Here is a 19,286-nt window from a genome sequence, read left to right as displayed (position 1 = left end):
CTCTGGCTGTGCTGCTCTTTTATTCAGTCCATGCCACCCACTTTAACTGCTTTTCCAAAAACTGCAGTTTTTTTTCAAGAGAAGCCACTTCTCAGGAGAGAGGGGATTTCCATAAGATGTGGTTACACTTTACGACCGCATGTGGAAGAGGTAAGAGAGCAGGACACCCACTTCTGCTTTCTGGGGAAGAGGTGCAAGGCTGCAAGAAGATTCTAAGGAGCTTTAGGGGAACTGAAATCCATCCAGCAAACCTTCTGAAGTAGATAAAAACAACTTTCTGTGACTTTGCTGAGGAAAGCGTGACCTCAAGTCTTGTGTTTTCATGTTTGAATTATCTCCAGATAAGAGGGACAACCAAAAATCTTGTGGGGTGGGAAGGTTCATTGACTGGTTTAATGGATTTGTTTGGGAAGTTGGGGAGCTGCTTTAACAAAACAGTGATAGATGAATCCCCCCTGAGCCTGCCTCCCCAGCTGCCCTGCACATACTAAGGGCACTACGTTATGTAGGGACATGCCGGAGCTTTCAGCATGGCCTGGGATGTCATTTTGTCGGACAGGAAAAACTGTCATACTGACTTGGAAAGGGCTCATGAGCAAGGGGCAGTCTGCCTGGGGCCAGCAGAGAAGCTTTCGGTTAATGGAGGAGACTTGCAGAGAAAGGAAAGAAATGGGTCAGCACCACTGGGCAGTGTGAGGAGAGTCTACGTGTGATCCCAAGGAAAAAACAAGCACTGTCTCTGCCCCCCACAGTCTATGAGGTTGAAAAATGAGAGGGGATCATGGTCCAAGGTGCACAGGAATGCAGCTGCTACGAGGAGGACTGGGCTAAGCCAGCTCTAGGTAGGGCAGGTCTCTCCAACCAAGTGCAGCTCTGAGAATACAACAATCTAGAGATCCAGTCTAGACCCCTGAGAGGACCCCAGGGCAGGAGTGGTAAGTGGCACAGACACAGTGGGAAAGCGAAGCATGAAGGGAGCTTGTGCAGGCCCTGGCAGCCACTAGCACAACTGTGATGAAGCAATCTGCTCCCAGCAGTGGAGGTGGAGTCAGGCTGTGATGACCTACTACTGGATGATGCAACATGGTATGTCTACGAGCAGAAACCCTGCGGGGGACTCAGCTGTGCCCTGGAACTTCTCAGAAGGGAAAGAAGGAGAAAATACTGTCCTTGAAAATTATCTCATGTTTCTGCAGTTTATATGGAAGAAGAAAGGAGAAGCACATGATTCAAATGTGCTGATGATTCCCATTTGAAAGATTCAGTCAAAACATGCAAGTGTGTGAGCATGCAGAGAGGAGACGGATGAAGTGTCATGGCATCATAGGTGGTAGATGGCTGCAGAGCAGGGCTGGGAGCCCCGCAAAGGCCGCAGTGGGGATGGCCCAGGGCAGCACCATGCACCCCAGCATGATGGAGGCCTCAAGTCAGTTCCCCACTGTGCCAGACCCCAAGGCTGGCAAGGGCACCATCTCCCAGTCTGGCTAGAGCTGAGTTACTTCTAACCCCTGAGTGTGACAGTGGGGATGCCCACATCATGTCCTGCACTCACCTGTGGCCATCCTCATACAACGCCACCACCCAATAGTACTGGCTGTGGCCAAGGGCACCTCCTCAGCCGTTTCCTGGCACTCACCCATGCAGCTCTCCTTCACAGAGCCCTGGTGGCAGCCATGGGGACTCCCATGACCATGTTCTGGCACACACTCACGGCTCCCATGACCACCATCACCATGTCTTTGCCCCCAGCCCTTGGGGCCCAGGTTCAGAGCCCACCTGGGAGCTGGTTCCTTGGCGCAAGAGGAAGCTTGTTTCTCCCACCTCGCCGCCCTCTCACGCCTGGCAGAGGACATCTCCTTGGCTCCCTGGGCTCGTGCAGCTCCATGGGTGCAGCCCACTGCTGGGGCACCTGGGGACAGAGGCAACACAGCACAGCCCTGTGTCAAGCTCCAGGGATCCCATGGAAGCCATGCAGAGCCCCGGCCATGCACAGCTCTCCCCTTGCCACATGAGTGGGGGAAGCTGATGGTTTTGTGGCTGTGTTCAGAGCCTTAGAACCACAGAATGATTACGATTGGAAAAGATCTTCAAAACTATCGAGTCAAACTGTAAGCCCTTCAACACCTGCCTGTTAAACCAGGTCCCTAAGTGCCTCATCCACCACTTCCCTGCACAGCCTGTTCCAATGCTTTATCACTCCTTCCATGTAGAAATTTTTCCTAATATCCAACCTGAACCTCCCTTGGAGCAACTTGAGGCCATTTTCTCTTGTCCTACAGCTAGTTACTCTGGCCAAGTGATTCAGCCCCTGCACTTCACTACTCCTTTCAGGTAGTTGTAGAAAGTGATAAGGTCTCCCCTCAACCTTCTCCAGACTAAATAACCCCATACACAGTACATGGTTGGACTTACGGAAACCAGGAGTCAGTGAAGTAAGGAGAAAGTCCAGTAGCTTTGCACTAGGCTGCAGGCCATGAGCAAAGGCCGCACGGTCAGCAGTGATGAGGCGGTGCCTCAGCCACTGTGAACAACATGCAGCAAGTGGTACCTGCTGCACAACAACCCTCTTTCAACCTGGACCACTCCAGCAAGATCATGCCTGGATTTAGACCAGGGTCTGTCACCTTGGCCCTGGGAACAGCAAGATCGCAGCCCCGGGGCTTCCAAATGCCTTTTGGTCACCCGTGGGGTGTACAGGTGTCTTTCCGTGCACCCTGTATGTATCTGTTTGCCTTTTCCAATGACGCAGGGCTTGAGTGATCCCTTTTGTCCCCTCAGTGCCTGGCAGAGAGGGCTAGACCCAAGGAGATGTTCAGAGCTACTCACTGCTCTCAGTATCATGGTGCTGGTGTCTGAGATCCTGGTGCTGCTGGTCTGAAAAGGAGGGGATGAATGTCTGAGACTTCTCTGGCCTGGAAAAATAAAGCTCCTAAACCACAATATCCCATTAACCTTCTGCCTTACCACAAAAAAAAGGGAAGCACTGAGGGGGCAGAAAGAATCACCCAGGCCCTCCTCGCTCCGCTGCTGGGCCCAGAGACACGCTGCTTCCTTCATTCTTAGGGGCTCTGGCCAAGGGCAAAGCTGCTGGCTTGGCTCTTGAGGGCATGGTGTAATGGCATGACAATGGTTGCAGAGGTGTGAGCTCCATGAAGGCATTCAAAGGGCACTTGAGGGGCTCCTCCAGCACCCAAAACCCCCCCATCTTGCCAGTGAAAGCTCATGGCCAAGAACAGCCAAGCTCAGCTCAGTCCTATCAGCGCAGAGTCCTGTGGGCTGTGGCAGTTCCAGTCAGTCAGCTCTGCCATGCTGAAAATCTCCATGGCCGGGAATAACTATCCCTTCACCATCCAAGCTTAGGAATACCTCTTTCTCTGCAACTCTCCTTCCCAGTGTTTTCATGTCCTACTTATTGACTCTTCTTCCAGCCCCAGTGCTCACCTCACTGCTCTCCTGTGTGCCCATCCTTGGCCATCCACAGCCATCTTGCCACTCCATGGGCATCCCGAGGGTCCTACGCTGAAGATCTGCCATGCTGGCACCAAGGGGAACTGCTTCCTCCTAATGGAGCCAGCCTTGCTCTAGCTTTGCCGTGTTCAGCCTCGCACACAGACAACTCATCACCCTCTGCTTTCAATGAGAGAGCAAAGCCTGTCTGCAGAAAGCCTTGAAGATGTGACTGGTACTAGCTGTAAACATAAAAAGCTGAAATCAGGGGACCTTGCAGGACCCCTCTCTTATGGCCAGAGGAAGGATGTCCTTCCTGAGTACCAGGTCCAGGGCACATGCTGTTCACCTGCCATCCCCACTCACAGCACAGGATAACTGAGGAGACAAGAAGCATGAGTCCCTTTCATCATAGAATTGTAATGGTTGAAAAAGACCTTTGAGATCATCAAGTCCAACTGTAAGCCCCTCAACACCATACCTGTTAAACCATGTCCCTAAGACATGATCATGTTGTCCATTAACAGAAAACAGCAGCACAAGACGCTCCTTGAACACATCCCTCGCTGTAGTAGGGCAGGGATGGTGCCAGATGTCAGGCTGGCACCGCCAGCACCAGCCATCTCCCCGCCATAGAATCATAGAATCACAGAATGCTTAAGGTTGGAAGGACCTCTAGAGGTCATCTAGCCCAACCTCCCCGCACATGCAGGGTCACCTAGTGCACGTGGCACAGGACTGCGTCCAAGCGGGTCAAGGCTACTCAACCATTCAGGGACATTTGAATGCTGGCTTTCCTTGACCAAGGGCCAAATATGCCTTGCCGTGCCTGGCCATGCTCCAGCCGCACGCAGGTCCCTTGGAGGCCTAGCGCCCAGCACATGCTCCTTGCTCACCTTATCCCAGCGGGCTCTGCCAGGTGCAAGCTGCGGCCGTGGCTCCTCTGTGCACTACCAGGGCAGAGGTGCCTGCTGTGAGTAACCAGCAGGTTCTCTCGTAGCACCTCTCACCTTGCTGTGGGCCACGCAGAACACCACTAGGTTCAGGAAGCTCAGTCAGACGCACATCAGGTACATAGTGCTATTCCGCACCACCTGCCTCTCCAAGGAGGTGAGATGAACCATTCCATTACCCCAGTTCACCACAAGCCAAGTGCTCCACGGCACGGGAGCCGCAGGGCTGGGCTGCACGGACACCACAAGGACCGCTTGGGCCCTTTCTAAGCAGGGCTCCTATCCCCCTGGTTGAGGTGTGCCTGGCCAAGTCACACCCATACGTCAAAAAGATACTTGCCCAAGTGAAGACCCTTCCCCTGAGCATGCATAATCGTGGTGATGACGAGTAAACAATATTTTAATGGTATGTAAATTACTAACAGTAATTTACTGTTATTCAGTGTAAGAGGGATGTACCTGGATAATAACTGAGTTTGCAAGTAGGACTTGGAAAATAGGGAGTGTGTGCTCAATTTGTGACCACCACTGGCCTAGTGCAACTCTGAAATAAATGGTCAAATGTCTCTCGTGTGTGTGTGTGTGTGTGATTATTCGCTCACTGCATACCATGCAGGGAATCCACTTTTTGTACACGAGCAGCGCTGATCACAGGTTTGTGCCGTGAGCTCCTGGCAGTGCGGAGGAGGCAAGCGACTGGGCAGCTCTCCCTGCACTCTCAGAAACCCTTTTGTGCTGCCTTGTAGCTTTCCAGCTTCATAGCTCCTAAGACCTTGGCCAAAAGAGCCTCCTGCATGAAATCCAGCTGCTGCTCTCGTAAGTGTGCCACTGTGGGACCAAAGGGCCCGTATTTCTTTTCAAGCCAGAAAGGCTCACGCATTGGTGTGCTTGTAGAGCAGAGAAGGGTCTCCCTCGAGGGCAGTCTGTGCTCTGCCAGGCTCACTTGATCCCCACGCATGCAGAGGAACGCATCATGTGCCTCACTGCGATGCCTGCTCTGAAAGCAGCTCTGCCCCAAGCACTTCTTGTTTTGGCAGTCTCCAGGCTGAGAAATGGTCCTGAGGGCGCTGACACAGAGATGGCCACAGGGAGAGGAGCAGACGCCGCGGCCTGAGTCGCCTCTGGCAGGGCAGCAGTGCTGTGTGTGCAGCCTCTGCTCCGGCAGCAGGAGCAGAGTAGGTGGGCATGGGAAATGCCCTCAAAACAGAGCTGTGCCCATCAGCTTCCTGTGGACACTGGAGCATGTGGGAAAGTGATGGTGGTAGACACTGCATAAAGGCACGTCCAGCCCACGGTGCACAGCCGTGCCCCCAGCTGCACTGCTGTGTGCATGCAGAAGCATGGGGAAACACGCTGTGTCTCTGGCTCGGCCTTTCCCTGCCTCCTGAGATAGGGCCCCACAACAGGGCCACTGCCAGTCCCCCAGCTCCCGGGGGTGTAATGACACCGCGGGCAGCACTGCTGGGCTCTCTGTGGCGCAAGGACGAAGCGCACTTGGCTGTTAACTGGGAGGCTGGTGGTTCGAGCTCCCCCAGGGACGACCTGCTTTTCACGGACCCTGGGGCCTCATCCTTCTCTCAGGTAAGTGCTGGTGCTCTTAGGTCTCCTTGCAGTGAGCCTGCCTCTGTGTGCCAAAGGAGGTCATGAAACTGGACCCTGAGTCAGACTCTGTTTCCAGAAGATTGCCCTAGTCATTTAATCCCAACATGGTTTTCTTGTCCAAGTCAGTGCCCACAATTTGTGCATCTGCTGGACATATGACAGAGAGGTCCCAAGAAGTGATGTTATCTGTGCGGGGTAGGCTTTCCAGCAGGAGATGTGATCCTCTGCTGCTGGGGACAGGTGGGGGCCACAAGATGCTGAGGATGCTGAGAGCAGGCTGTGGAGGAGGGCGAGGAGGAGTCTCCCAAGGAAAGAAGCACTTCTCTTGGTCGACTTTGTGCCTTGCGAGAAGGCTTCGAGCCTGCCCTAGGTGAGAGGCAGCTCCAGGAGAGAGGACTCTTGTTGTGCTCTTTCTCCTGCCATGCACCCCCGGCAATTGAGGGTGGTAGAAAATGTACACGATGGAGCTGGTATTTCTGCAGAGTCAGGAGGGAAACGCGGCCCAAGGAGGAAAGGCAAGCACATGGGCAGCTGTGACATCTAGTGGTTAGTACTCTGTGTTGTGACCACAGTCACAGCAAAATTTTGCAGAACCTCTCAGGGAAAGAAGAGAGTTTGAAAAAAACAAGACATGCTGATGTATTTGTTCCTGTCCTTCGTGTTGTCCCTGACATGTCTCGCTAACTCTGACTGCAGGCGGACCTTGGCCTTCCTCACCACATCCCTGCCTTCTCTGACAATGTTCCTAAATTGTTTCTGTGTGGTCTGACCATTCTTCCTCACTATGTATGCTCTCTTTTTAAGTTTCCCCAAGAGCTCCTTGCTCATCCACGCGGGTGTCCTGCCCACCTTGCTCAACTTCTTTCTTGTAGGAACGTACTGATCCTGAGCTTGAAGAAAGTGGTGCTTGAATATTAGGCAACTCTCGTGGAGCCCCTTTCCTTCTAGGACCCTGGCCCAGGGGATTCCTCCAAGGAGCTCCCTGAAGAGGTCAAAGTTAGATCCCTTGAAGCCCAGCGTTGCAATCCTACTTCTTGCCCACCTTCCTCCTCACAGGATCATGAAGTCCAATATCTCATGGTCATTGCAGCCAAGCCTGCCCCCAACCTTCACATTTCCAACTAGACCAGCTCTCTTTTTTAGAATCAGGTCTAGCACCACCCCTCTCCTTCTTGGCTCATCTACCAACCACATCAACAAGTTATCTGCAGTGTTCAGCAGGAACCTCCTGGGCTGTCTGTCCCCAGCTGTGCAGTCAACCCAGCAGACATCAGGGTCATTGAAGTCCCCAGAAGGAGCAGGGCCTGTGAGCGTGAGGCTACTCGCAGCGGCCTGCAGAAGGCCTCATCCGCTTCCTCTCCCTGGTCAGGAGGCCTCTAGTAAACGCCCACCCCAGTGTTGCCCCTGTTTGCCTGCCCTTTAATGCTCACCCCCAGGCTCTCGATTTGTGCTTCATCCTCCCCTACGTTGAGCTCTGGATGTTCCAGTTACTCTGTCGCGGAAAGGGTAACTCCATCACCTCGCCTTCCTGGCCTGGCCTTTCTGAAAAGCCTAAAGCCCCCCATGGCCACGTTCCAGCCATGAGAGCTGTCCCACTGTGTCTCCCTAATTGCAATGGCCCACACATCTCCACTTCCCCCTTGTTTATTCCCCATGCTTCATGTGTTTACATAGAGGCATTTGAATTGGGCACCCAATGTGCCCTGCTTTCTAGCTGGGGCAGCTGTAGCTCAACTATGTGGCCTTCAGGACTTCCCAGATTTTGCTGTTTTCCCTCCCCAGGCTTCGGGCATCCTTCATTGGCTCTGGAGTTAGGCCAGTGTGAGTGGCATCCCTTACCTTATCACCTACTTCCCTGAGGATACCTCCCCCCCCGCACCCCCCATTAAATGCAGTTTAAAGCCTTCTCAATGAACCCTGCTAGGTCACAACCCAGGACCATCCCTCTACCCAGGAAAGATGAATCCCATCCGATGCCAGCTTGCCTCATGCCATGCAAGGCTTCCTATTGCTGAAAAACCCAAAGTTGTGGCGATAACACCAGCCACAGAGTCACATGTTGATGGACTGTATCCTCTTGTTTTTTTTCTATATTGCTACCAGCACTGGGGAGAATGGAAGAAAAGATGACCCGCACATCCGAGTTCCTGCTCGTCTGACCCCATTCCCTGAAGCTCCTTTTGATTGTCCTCAGGCTACGCATTGCCATTTCTTCTCCTCCCCCATGTAGACCAGCAACGGGTAATAGTCAGTGGGTCGAACCAGGCTGGGGAGTTTTCCTGGTGAAATCCTCAAACTGGGCCCCAGGAGTAGAGATGGGAGAAAGAGGATTACTCCTCCCACCTCGAGCCTCAACTTCTTTCCATTCGTTGTCATCCTGTTTTTTTTCTCCTCAGGCTGTCTGGGGGATGGCCTGTGTATCATTTTTGTTGCATGGGCCTTGCAGGTGCCTGATCATGTCTGTCGGAGACCAAAGCCTGGCACCCCCGCTCTATCTCCCTCTCTAACTTCCAGATACTCCTCGGCTCTGCAACCTCTTCTCGTAGCTCAACTATTATGCTGAGCACATCTTCCACCTGCTCACACAGTTGCTATCCCTGTAGCTGTGCAGAGGAAGCGCAGCCTGACACCTGGATGGTTACATGCTTCACCAGTTGGCCCGTCTGTGTCCCCATCTCCTCACAGCCCTCCGACAAGTCTCTTGTTGCCACAAGAGCACAGCCTCGGGGCATAAAGTGGGCTGCGGACATGCCAGCCCCGGCACATGCCTGTCACAGACCGCTGCTGCCATCTGATTGATGTCACCTCATGAGGAGCGGCCCAGTCGCCTGCTGCGAGCCTGCTCCTTGGCCGACCTGCCCACCACCACAATGGCTGCCTGAGAGGTGCGACAGGGAGAGGCCGGCGGCGCTACAGAGCGTCGCGTGAGCTCTGCCCGGACGCTGGCGCTTGTGCCGGCAGAAGGGAGCGTGGGCTGAGCAAGCCTTCTGGTTAACCGGGCTTATTCCCTTTTTTTTCCAATAGGAATCTCACGTGACTAAAATGGAGTCAGTCTCTGCAAGTTGGGCTCAGGTACCACCTGCAGGAGAAGGCCTAGAAAGGAGCTGCTCCTGTGAGTAAACACGCAAGAGCAAGGGTGAATTCTGTGGCTCCCCAAAGCTGCTGGAAGCGGCTAGGCTGAATTTTGAGGGTTGCTGGCTTATTCTGGGGTCTTTGTTCTTCCTTTCATCACCATTTTATAGTCAAGACTAAGGTGAAGGGTTGAAACCTAAACTAAGGTTTGCATGAGGAAAAAGAACCAAATAATTGGACTATGAAATGAGCACCTTGAGATGGAAGGGACTCAGCAACAGTTCTTGAAGGCTGAGTGGTAATTGTTACCCATGACGAAAAGTAGAAGAGATGCATAAACTCCTCCTCCCTCGCTGTGCGCTGGCCTGGCAATGTGCACGGCAGCCTTCACGGGCTGTCTCTGCTATGTGCTTGCGTCCTCCATGGCAGCTGGTTCTGGTGGAGGGCTGCTCTCCAGAAGGCTACCTGTGAAGCCCCTGCTCCTACAACGAAGGCAGGCAGCCTCTGTGAAAGTCTGCTTTCCTTGCAGTTGTTGCCGATGGACTTGCTCCGCCAAAAAGGATGCTTTTTCCACCTGAGGATTTCTGTGTCTTCTGTGTCTTGGCCGCAAAGGCAAAGTGTTCGAGTGGGACTCTACAATCTGGGCAACACATGTTTCCTCAGTTCAGTTCTACAGTGTTTGACCTACACTCCCCCTCTGGCCAATGACATGCTTTCTGGGGCACACAGCCAGTCCTGTGAGTACTTGTGAACATGCTGCTTGCAACCTCCTGGACAGCTCTGTGAAGCCAACTCCAAGATCTCCTGTTTTGCCTCTAGGAGCTGCTTTTTAATAGCACACTGCTGGCAGGCTCAGGATAGCTCATGGAGTGCTTGCTTTCATTTAATGCCCTGTGCTCATAGGTCAAAGAAGCCGCCTTTCTTCCCTCACGTGAATGAAAAAGGGTGTTGGGAAGTAAGGCACTTGATGAATACCAGGTCTGTGGCTTTCCATATAGAATTTTGGAGGAAGGCATTGCACTGCCTCAGTGATCCCTCACAGCCGTTTTTCCCTAATGCATGACCACTGTGAGAACTGATGCGGTCGCTGTTGAACCATGAGAAGAGGAAAACTAGTATGGACTTACTGGTTAATGCTTATGCACACCAACTGGACACCTTTAGAGAGAAGAGCGTGAAATGGAGAGCAGAGACTGCCCTTGCAGGCACATCAAGATGGTTGTTGCTTAAGGTTTTCCACAGGCACGTGGGCATCTTCCACTAGACTGAGGTGGTTTCTTCCTTGGCTCTTGACAGGTTGGGAGAAAGGTTTCTGCATGCTGTGTAGGATGGAAACGCATGTTAACCAGGTCCTGTCCCAGTGTGGTGGTGCCGTCATGCCTATGGCTGTCTGGAATGACGTCAGAGGTAAGTCGCTTCAGATGGTGCTCCTTGTAGAAGTGTCTGAATTTTCAGAGGGTTTTTTCATGGGTGCAAAGGGTTTGGAGAGCTTACTTTTTTTTAGGAAAGAGAGCTTTTAGAAAACTATGCTTTCTGTCCCTTCCTGCAAGAAAAGCATTGTACCCTTTGCATTTAGTAGGAATAGGGGAGCATTTCTGTTGTGGCAGACAGGAAGATGCCCATGAATTCTTACGCTACACTGTGGCTGCTATGCAGACAGCTTGTTTGAATGGCAGTACCAAGTAAGCAGAGCCCAGTTAACCTCTAAGTGTTCTCTAGCACTTTTGATGCCCTTGTTTCCTACCCCACGTGAAAACTCCTGTCCAGGGTTTTCCTAGAAAGAAGAGCTCTTAGAACAAGGAGCTAGCACTTTGCCTCAGCTCTTTGGAGCACTGATGGTATTTTCTGTCCAGCTTGGACACCTTGTCGCAAGCCACCACGGTAATTCATCAAATATTTGGAGGATTTCTAAGATCCAGAGGTACTTTTTATAACTGCTGCTGTCCTCAGAACCCATGTGTGCCTTTGTGCCCATTGGTCACAAGGAGCACGCAGTGTGCCTGAGGTAGCAGGTCTCAATAATGCAAAGGGGCAAAGTGAGTCTCCTCCCTCTTTTGTGAAATGCTTCTGTCTGGATTCCAGTAATGTGCTTGAGCTGCCAAGCAGTTTCAGAATCCTATGAGGGCTTCCTCGATATCCCTTTGGAGATAGAGGTAAGACGCTTGGAAATGTGGCTGAAGAGGTGCCCTCATGCTTTGGGGGTTTGTTCTCTCTTTTGGTGGCTTTCTAAACTCAACAGAGTTCACTTCACAATGGGTCCTACTTTCTTCCTCATGCAGGCAGCCTCCACTGTCTCTGGCCTGCTGGAACAATTTGTGAGACCTGAGCTGCTGGATGGTGACAATTGCTACAAATGCAGCAAGTAAGATTCTTCCTAAAGTCCCCTGAGTAGGAGATCCTGGCTGAAGCTATTGCCTATCTTAGAGCAGAAGTTACTCCTTGATGTAATTCAGAAAGACAAAGGAGACAAGGAGACACAGCCTTGTGTTGTGCAGTTAATACCCGAAGCCACCCGAAGCTTGGCGAGGAGTACATTTGTTTCTCAGGGTGGCACCTTTCTCATTCCATTCAAGGAGTTGGAAATCTTTGAAGACAAGTGCAGACGCTAGCTCGCAGGAGAATTTTATTCCCAGTGTTGTCTTCCCAGGGGGAAGGTGGCCAGTCTGGCTAATGGGGAAGCTGTGACTGACCCCTTGCTAGGGCCAGGAACTAAAAGCCCTCTCCTCTCTGTAGCATCTTGAGATGCTGATAAGCGATCTGTTTGGGAAGTTCTTTGCAATTCCCAGTTCTGAGGACTGAGATTCCCTTTTTCCAGCTCTCTTTCACTGTTGGCATTCTCTGAGAAAACAGGGCAGAGTGGCTTCTGCATACCAGGAGACATCACCCTGGGGTTGCATTCTGGAACTGCGCTCCAGCGAGAGAGGCGCCTTCCTGCTGCCTTGGGAGCTGCGGGCAAGCGGGGCTCAGGCATTTGTTTAGCTCCCAAAAGAGAGCGCTCCACATCGGAATCGAGCTGCCCTCGTATATCCTGCAAGGCTCTCTGCACGAGCAAAGCTGAAATGCGGTGTGGCTTTAAGAAAAGAAGCACTGTCTTAGGCAAGGAAATGCCATTTGGCTAGCATGAGCATGGGAGAGACACGGAAAGTTGTTTGACTTTTTGGCCTGCGTGCGGAGGGGGAAAGATGCCTTGACACAATTGCCTGTGCTCCTAGAAGTGTGTTTCTCCATCTCTTTCCTAAAGCATTCCTGGATGAGGGATGCGAGCTATTCCAGAGTATTTAGACCTTCGAGCATAGATGTCTCAGTCAATTGGAGAACCATTCCTGTGCTCTTTGTATGCGGTCCTGGTGCACAGCGATGCCAGCGGTCATGCAGGACACTATTTCTGCTTCACCAAGGTAAGCAATAACCTGCATTGCTTGCAGGGCAGAGTATGTGGTGGTGAGGGGAAGCTTGCCTCAGCATGTGACTGGCAAGCACTGTTCTTCAGGGAAAAGTACTCGTCACATGTCTCCTTTGACTTGTTGTGGTGCCTGCTTTGCCTGATGGTGTTCTGTCCTGGTTTTCCTGTCCCAAGCATGCAGTTGCTCTAGAGCCATGGTTGCTTTTATTTGCAGGCCAGCAATGGACTGTGGTATGAGATGAACGACGCCTCGGTAGTCCTTAGGAACATCAAAACCGTTCTCAGACAGCAGGCATATTTACTCTTTTATGTCACGTAAGAGCAAGTATTCAGATGGGTTCAGGGCACCTTTCCTTTGTGTGCTACCCCTCCTCTTCTTCTCTCATGTGCTTTTCTTTCTGTCCTGGAAGAAAAGAACAACTGGTAGAAGTCAGTTCTGTCCAGTCCAGAATTCCCCATCTCATGCATGTATCGTCTTTCATTGCTTGGTCTTCCCCTTCGGCGTGAAGGGGACGAATCTTCTTGCATGACTTGTTACGTACGTGCTCTCTGGAGCTGGCAAACGCTGAAAAAAGGAGGAATTCTGACCAGAGGTAGTGTGACGATGAGCGCTGTGAGGAGGACCGGCGTCTAATTTTCAGCTTGTAGTCTTGGTTTTCGCCCCAATAGGAGGCTGACAGAGCATGTCTCACCTGAGATCACTCTTGTTTCCCAGATGTGACGATGAGAGACTTGGAGAACAGGCTTCTTCCGCACCCGGGCCATCTTTGCCCCCTTCGTTCCTTGGTCAACAGGGGGCTTACAAGAAGCAAGACGGGTTTGTGGAACCACAGCATCCTCCTCATTTGATGAAGGTTGTTGGCAGGGAAGAGAGAGGAGGATAAAGGACCCAACTGGACAGTGGGATTTTTCCTCTTTTTTTTTTTTCTTTTTTCTTTTTTATTTTCTGGTAGCTTTTATTTGCAGGCCAGCAATGGACTGTGGTATGAGATTAACGACGCCTCAGTAGTCCTTAGGGACATCAAAACCGTTCTCAGACAGCAGGCATATTTGCTCTTTTATGTCACGTAAGAGCAAGTACTCAGATGGGTTCAGGGCACCTTTCCTTTTGCGCTACAGAAACCCCTCCTCTTCTTCTCTCATGTGCTTTTCTTTCCGTCCTGGAAGAAAAGAACAACTGGTAGAAGTCAGTTCTGTCCAGTCCAGAATTCCCCATCTCATGCATGTATTGTCGTTCATTGCTTGGTCTTCTCCTTTGGCGTGAAGGGGACGAATCTTCTTGCATGACTTGTTACGTACGTGCTCTCTGGAGCTGGCAAACGCTGAAAAAAGGAGGAATTCTGACCAGAGGTAGTGTGACGATGAGCGCTGTGAGGAGGACCAGCGTCTAATTTTCAGCTTGTAGTCTTGGTTTTCAGCCCAAGAGGAGGCTGACAGAGCATGTCTCACCTGAGATCACTCTTGTTTCCCAGATGCAACGATGAGAGACTTGGAGAACATGCTTCTTCCGCACCCGGGCCATCTTTGCCCCCTTCGTTCCTTGGTCAACAGGGGGCTTACAAGAAGCAAGACGGGTTTGTGGAACCACAGCATCCTCCTCATTTGATGAAGGTTGTTGGCAGGGAAGAGAGAGGAGGATAAAGGACCCAAAAGGACAGTGGGATTTCTCTTTTTTTTTTTTCTTTTTTCTTTTTTATTTTCTGGCAGCTTTTATTTGCAGGCCAGCAATGGACTGTGGTATGAGATGAACGACGCCTCGGTAGTCCTTAGGGACATAAAAACCGTTCTCAGACAGCAGGCATATTTACTCTTTTATGTCACATAAGAGCAAGTATTAAGATGGGTTATGTTATATTTTCCCTCCCACACTCCCAGGGCTTTCTTCACAGCTGTCCTGTTGCAGCCAGAATCATTCAAAGAGTGCTTAATGCTGTGTTGTGTGTAGCCCTGCTGCTTCTTCACTTGCAGCTCAGCTTCCTGAGCACTGCAAGACATTGGAAGTAGAGCCTAGTCAAGTTCAAATTCTGAAAAAAAAATGAAAAAAAAATCTGAAAAAAACAAAGAACCAAAGAACCAACCAACCAAGCAAAAAACCCAGAAAGTTTGCTTGGTTTGTTTTTAGTGCTGTCCGTTTAGCTGAGGCAGCCAAACCAGAACGGCTTATTCCTGAGCACTGGAACCACTATGCTAGGGTTTCCAAGGATGGTTTAAAGGAGAAAAATGGACAGGCAGACTTAGGTACCTAAGTGAAGAGAAAGAGAGAGCGAGAGATTGGGGAAGATGTTTAATCCATGCTCTGCTGTTTGTTTCCAATAGGAAATTGGAAAACAGAGTAGGAATGAAAAACACGTGCTGGCCTTGCACTCAGAGTTAAAGCAGAGTGGTTGTTTTTGTTGGTTGGTTTTCTGTTCCAGAGAACGTCCTCCATAGCGATCCCGAAGCAGAGGACAAGTCCGGTCACACTGACATTCCTGCAAGAGCAGGTGGCGCTACCTGTTGCCACTCTTTGGGCGGGGAAAAGGACGGCTGTTGCACAGCCACCGAGCAGACCTGCATCACTGTTCAGTACCAGAGCAGCAGGCTGAAACACGTTCTCCTCATTGAGCAGCCCCTTCAGCTATGGCAGTTCCTTCTGGCTTTGAGGGCTTTTCCCGGAAGAATGAAAAGCAAAGAGGACATCCCCATGCAGATGGGAGTGAGGGCAAAGCAGAAGGCAAAAGGCAGAAGATGGAGAAGACGTTTCAGCAGTTTACTCTTCGTTCTGTGGCTGTTCCTCCTATTCCCCCTGCCAGCTTCACTGAGCTCCCAGCAGTGCCTGAAGATCATGCGGGGAGGTTCATCAAGTGAAGACAGGAAAGCTACTGCTGAGTTGTGTTAGAGCTTCAGAACAAGACCGATAATGGTGCTAACTGCCAGTTGGAATATGCAGAGGTGGAAGATGGCACTCTCGAATAAAGTTATTAGATGTTTATTACCTTGAAATTTATGAAGCACTGGGGGAATGTCAGGACCTTGCGGGCAGGAGCCTCGGCTGCCCCAAGCACTGTAGAGCATTGGGCCATGGCGAGGTTGTGGGCGGCGTGGGCTTAAGGCAAATTAGCAGGCTACGGTAGAGGGTAGCACGTATGTAATACAGCTACCAAGGAGAGCAATAATTCTTTAGATTTTCAGATTACAAGAGAAGCAACAGTTCTTCAGGAACAGGCAAGTGCCGACTGTTGCCTAAGTGGTGTTCCTGAGGGTCCCTGCTGTCCCTTCGGCTGTTCCTATCCTCCCAGCTGCTCTCTATGGGAGTCGCAGTAAACAACTCCAAGGGGACAGGCAGCCTTCCCGTTCCAAAGAGTGTGCCTCAATTAAAAAACAGATGCAAGATTTGCTGGAATGTTGGTTTGTTTCCAGGCTTCAATGGAAAGGAGGCAAAAGTGCTTCCAAACTTCTGCCATGTGCCAAGAAAGCAGGTAGCCATGGCCTGCTCTTCTGCATGGCATATCCGTCTAAGCACGCAACTACAATGTGGTGATCTGTCCTGGTAGGCTTTGGAAAGTTTCCCTCTTGAGTTGGCTCAGTCCCACAGTCATAGCGCACATCCAGGTGTAGGCAGGATTGGGTCCCTGCTCTTTAGAAAGCAAATTGCTGAGCACATGGTTTGTGCTGAATGTCATGACAACATTGCGCTCAATGTCATGACCTGCTTTCTTTCGTTGTTCAGATGCAGAGCTTGAGGATGGGAGACTTGAAGGCTCTGGCTAGCCTTATCATCACTACCACAAGTTACCATCAGATCCAGCAGACAGCCATCCTCCAAACAAGCCTAACCAGTGGAAGCTTGAAGAGTACTCTCAGAAGAATAAATTTTCCAACAGAACAAAACCCAGTCCTTGGTAGTGCTTCAGATTTCTGTACAGAAATGCAGAATAATTGTGACTAGCCTATGGACCACATGAAAGCCTGTAGGACCCCCATGGCCCCATCCGCACAGAGGCCCTGGGAGGGCGCAGAAAAACCCATTGGTGCAGGACCCTGGAGTCTCCATGCACACGGGGATGGAGAAGCCATATGGGCTACAGTATGGCACCCAGGGGCTTCCCCAGCCAAGTGTGCACAGAGGCCCTGTGAAGCCACATGGAGGCCCAGAGGGCCCCCCCATCCCCGTGTGCAGGGAGGCCCCGGGGTGGCCATAGGGATCCCCGGCCCCATTTTCACGGAGTCCCAGGGGGGTGGCACAGAGGCCCCTAAGGCCTTCCCCTGGCCCACTGCGCACAGAGGCCACAGGGGGCTGCACTGAGGCCCCTTGGGCCCCCTCGGCCCTGTGCACACAGAGGCTCTGGGATTCTGCATGGAGGCCTGTAAGGCCCCATGGCACCCGTGCTCACAGAGGCCTCAGAGCGCCACATGAAGACCCGTAGGGTCACCCCATCCCTGTGTGCACAGAGGCCTCTGGTGGACGTACAGAGGCCGGTAGGATCCCCCCAGCTATGTGTGCACGGAGGTCCTGGGGGGGGCGGCACAAATGCACGTATGACTCCCTAAGGCCCATGTGCACAGAGGCCCTGGCGGGCTGCATCGAGACCCGTAGGGTCTCCCCAGTCATGTACACGCAGAGACCCCTGGGAGCTGCATAGAGGCCTGGATGGCCCCATCACCCTCTTGCACCCGGAGGCCTTGTGGGGCCGCACGGAGACCTGTAGAACCCCCCAGGCCCCGTGCGCACGGAGGCCCTGGGAGGCCACATGGTGGCCCCTAGGGTGCCCCCCACCAAGGTACTTGGCCCCCTGAGCTGGAAGATACCCATGGAGAGCAGAAGAAACCACCTACAATTCAGGAGGAAGCATTCAGTGGCCTGCTACTCCCACAAGTCTTTGGGGCCAGATGGGATCCACCCAAGGGCTCTGAGGGAGCTCCAGTCCCTTAATCATCTTTGTGGCTCTACACTGGACCCTCTCTAGAAGCTCCATGTTCCTCTTGTATTGGGTAGCCCAGAACTGCACCCAATACTCCAGGTGAGGCCTCACCAGAGCTGCGGAGGGGGCAGAATCCCCTCCCTCGCCCTGCTGGCAACACTCCTCCTGATGCAGCCAGGGTCCCATTGGCCTTCTTGGCCACAAGGGCAAGAAACATGTAGATGAAGCACTTAGGGACATGGTTTAGCAGGATGGTGGGGATGGGTTTACAGGCGTACTCGATGATCTTGAAGGTCTTTTCCAACCATAATGATTCCATGATACCTGGCACTGGGTCAGGGGCTTTTTTTGCCCTTAGGGAACCAAGAAGTCCCTAGGCCTGTATGCAGGTTCACATCCATGCCTTCACAACCCTGACAGGCAGGGCTGGGTCAGGCCTTGTGGGTACTAATTAGCCTTAATTGCCCTGGCAAGCCTCACCTGGGGGTAAACTCCCTTCCCCATGGGCTTGGAGACACATTTAGGCTTGGGCCTGTACCCTCAGTCTGTGGTGGGGCTGTGGTAAGGAAGTGTGGCTTTTCTTTTCTCACTCCTTTTTTTTTTTGTTTTGTGTTGTGTTGTGTTGTGTTTTGTTTTGGGCTTCTTCTTTATTACAGCTGCAGTTTTCTGGTGTGGCTGTGGTTCTTCCTAGGCTGATCTTTGCTTCCAAGGAATGTGTCCCTGCTCCCAGTGCTGCAAGTGCCATGTTGGCAGCTAAGTCCCCATAAGGTAAATGCAGATGGTCTCAGGATTTGCCGTGGTTAGACTCTGTATCACAGGCTTCAGATATTGGGCAATGGGACAAAGGGTCAGACATGAAGGAGCCTTGAGTTCTGCCAAATATGCTACGAAGTTACGAAATAAGAATTTGTTTTCTTTCTCCAGAATTAAGAAGTTAAAGAAGTACTCCAGGGAAGGAAGTGATGTCAGCTTTCCAGCTTGGAACACAGTCAGCACAAATGCATTATATCTACTTCCTGGATATTGTGATTAAAGAAAAGTATTTTTCTCATTGCTTTTTTATTGCTTTTTTTTTTCCTTTAGGCTAAAAATTCACTTAGCTTCAAGAGTGAAAAACACAGGAACAAGTAAGTTCATAACTTGCTCTACTGCTTTCTTAGAGTTATTTGAACTAATATTATTCTGAATTGCTCATTGCAAGTTTCCCAGTTCCATATGAAATTGTTTCCATGATTCATCCCTTGAAGTTTTGACCCCAGCTTAGCTGTAAGAACTGACTTAGAGCATGGCTCCTCTGCTTTGTCCTATACATTCTCCAACTTGAGGTAGACCGAGAAAGATCAAGGCTGGAATCCTTACCAAACACTACTGCCCTTCAGACTTCCACCTTACCCAAAAGCCTTCCCCACATGGATTCTCCTTTAGGATCAGCAATGCTTTGCCAGTCTCCACATGACACCCTAGATCTATCCTTCGCTTAACTGCTGTGCAGTTGATCAACTTCATTGGGGAAACTGAGGCAGGGGAAAGTCTCTTTGAGAGCAGGGGTTTTTCTCCGTTAGCCTGGGAGGTTACTACACTGAGTGGTTTGCTTGTGTTGATAAAGCTGGAAAGAGTTGGCATGACCCCCAAGTGGGAAGTCAGCAGTCTTATCCTTGTTTCTTCTCTGCTAGTTCATCTTCAGGACTCTAAGTCCTTGCTATGTCACTTGGTATACCCCATCCACATGTAGGAAGGATAAAAGTGCTTCCCTGAGTTCTCTGTCATTCTCTCCCAGTTTCTAGTCCAGGTGCATCTGCCCTTGCTCTCAGCTCAGCAGTTGTTGCTGGAGTACCTTGCCTGGCCTCAGTGAGTTTCTGTTATCTTGAAGAACAGGGAAGAGCTGCTTTTTCCTGGAGATGATGGGCC

General features: G+C 51.4%; 1 protein-coding gene across 1 annotated transcript; it reads left to right on the top strand.

Moving 5' to 3' along the window:
- The first annotated feature begins 781 nt into the window (after positions 1-781).
- Positions 782-15,355, top strand: LOC148593915 (ubiquitin carboxyl-terminal hydrolase 42-like). Its single transcript, XM_088529102.1, is given in 8 exon segments — positions 782-842; positions 9,604-9,668; positions 9,670-9,811; positions 10,371-10,481; positions 10,654-10,756; positions 10,928-11,009; positions 11,011-11,110; positions 15,270-15,355. Coding segments are annotated over 8 exon segments (750 nt in total).
- Positions 15,356-19,286: the final 3,931 nt, after the last annotated feature.

The sequence above is a fragment of the Tinamus guttatus genome, unplaced genomic scaffold, assembly GCF_059628265.1.
Source record: "Tinamus guttatus ecotype Peru unplaced genomic scaffold, ASM5962826v1 Tinamus_guttatus_pri_ptg000323l, whole genome shotgun sequence".
Taxonomy (NCBI): Eukaryota; Metazoa; Chordata; class Aves; order Tinamiformes; family Tinamidae; genus Tinamus; species Tinamus guttatus.
The sequence above is the reverse complement of the archived record's forward strand: the minus strand, read 5'-3'. Positions and strand labels throughout refer to the sequence as shown.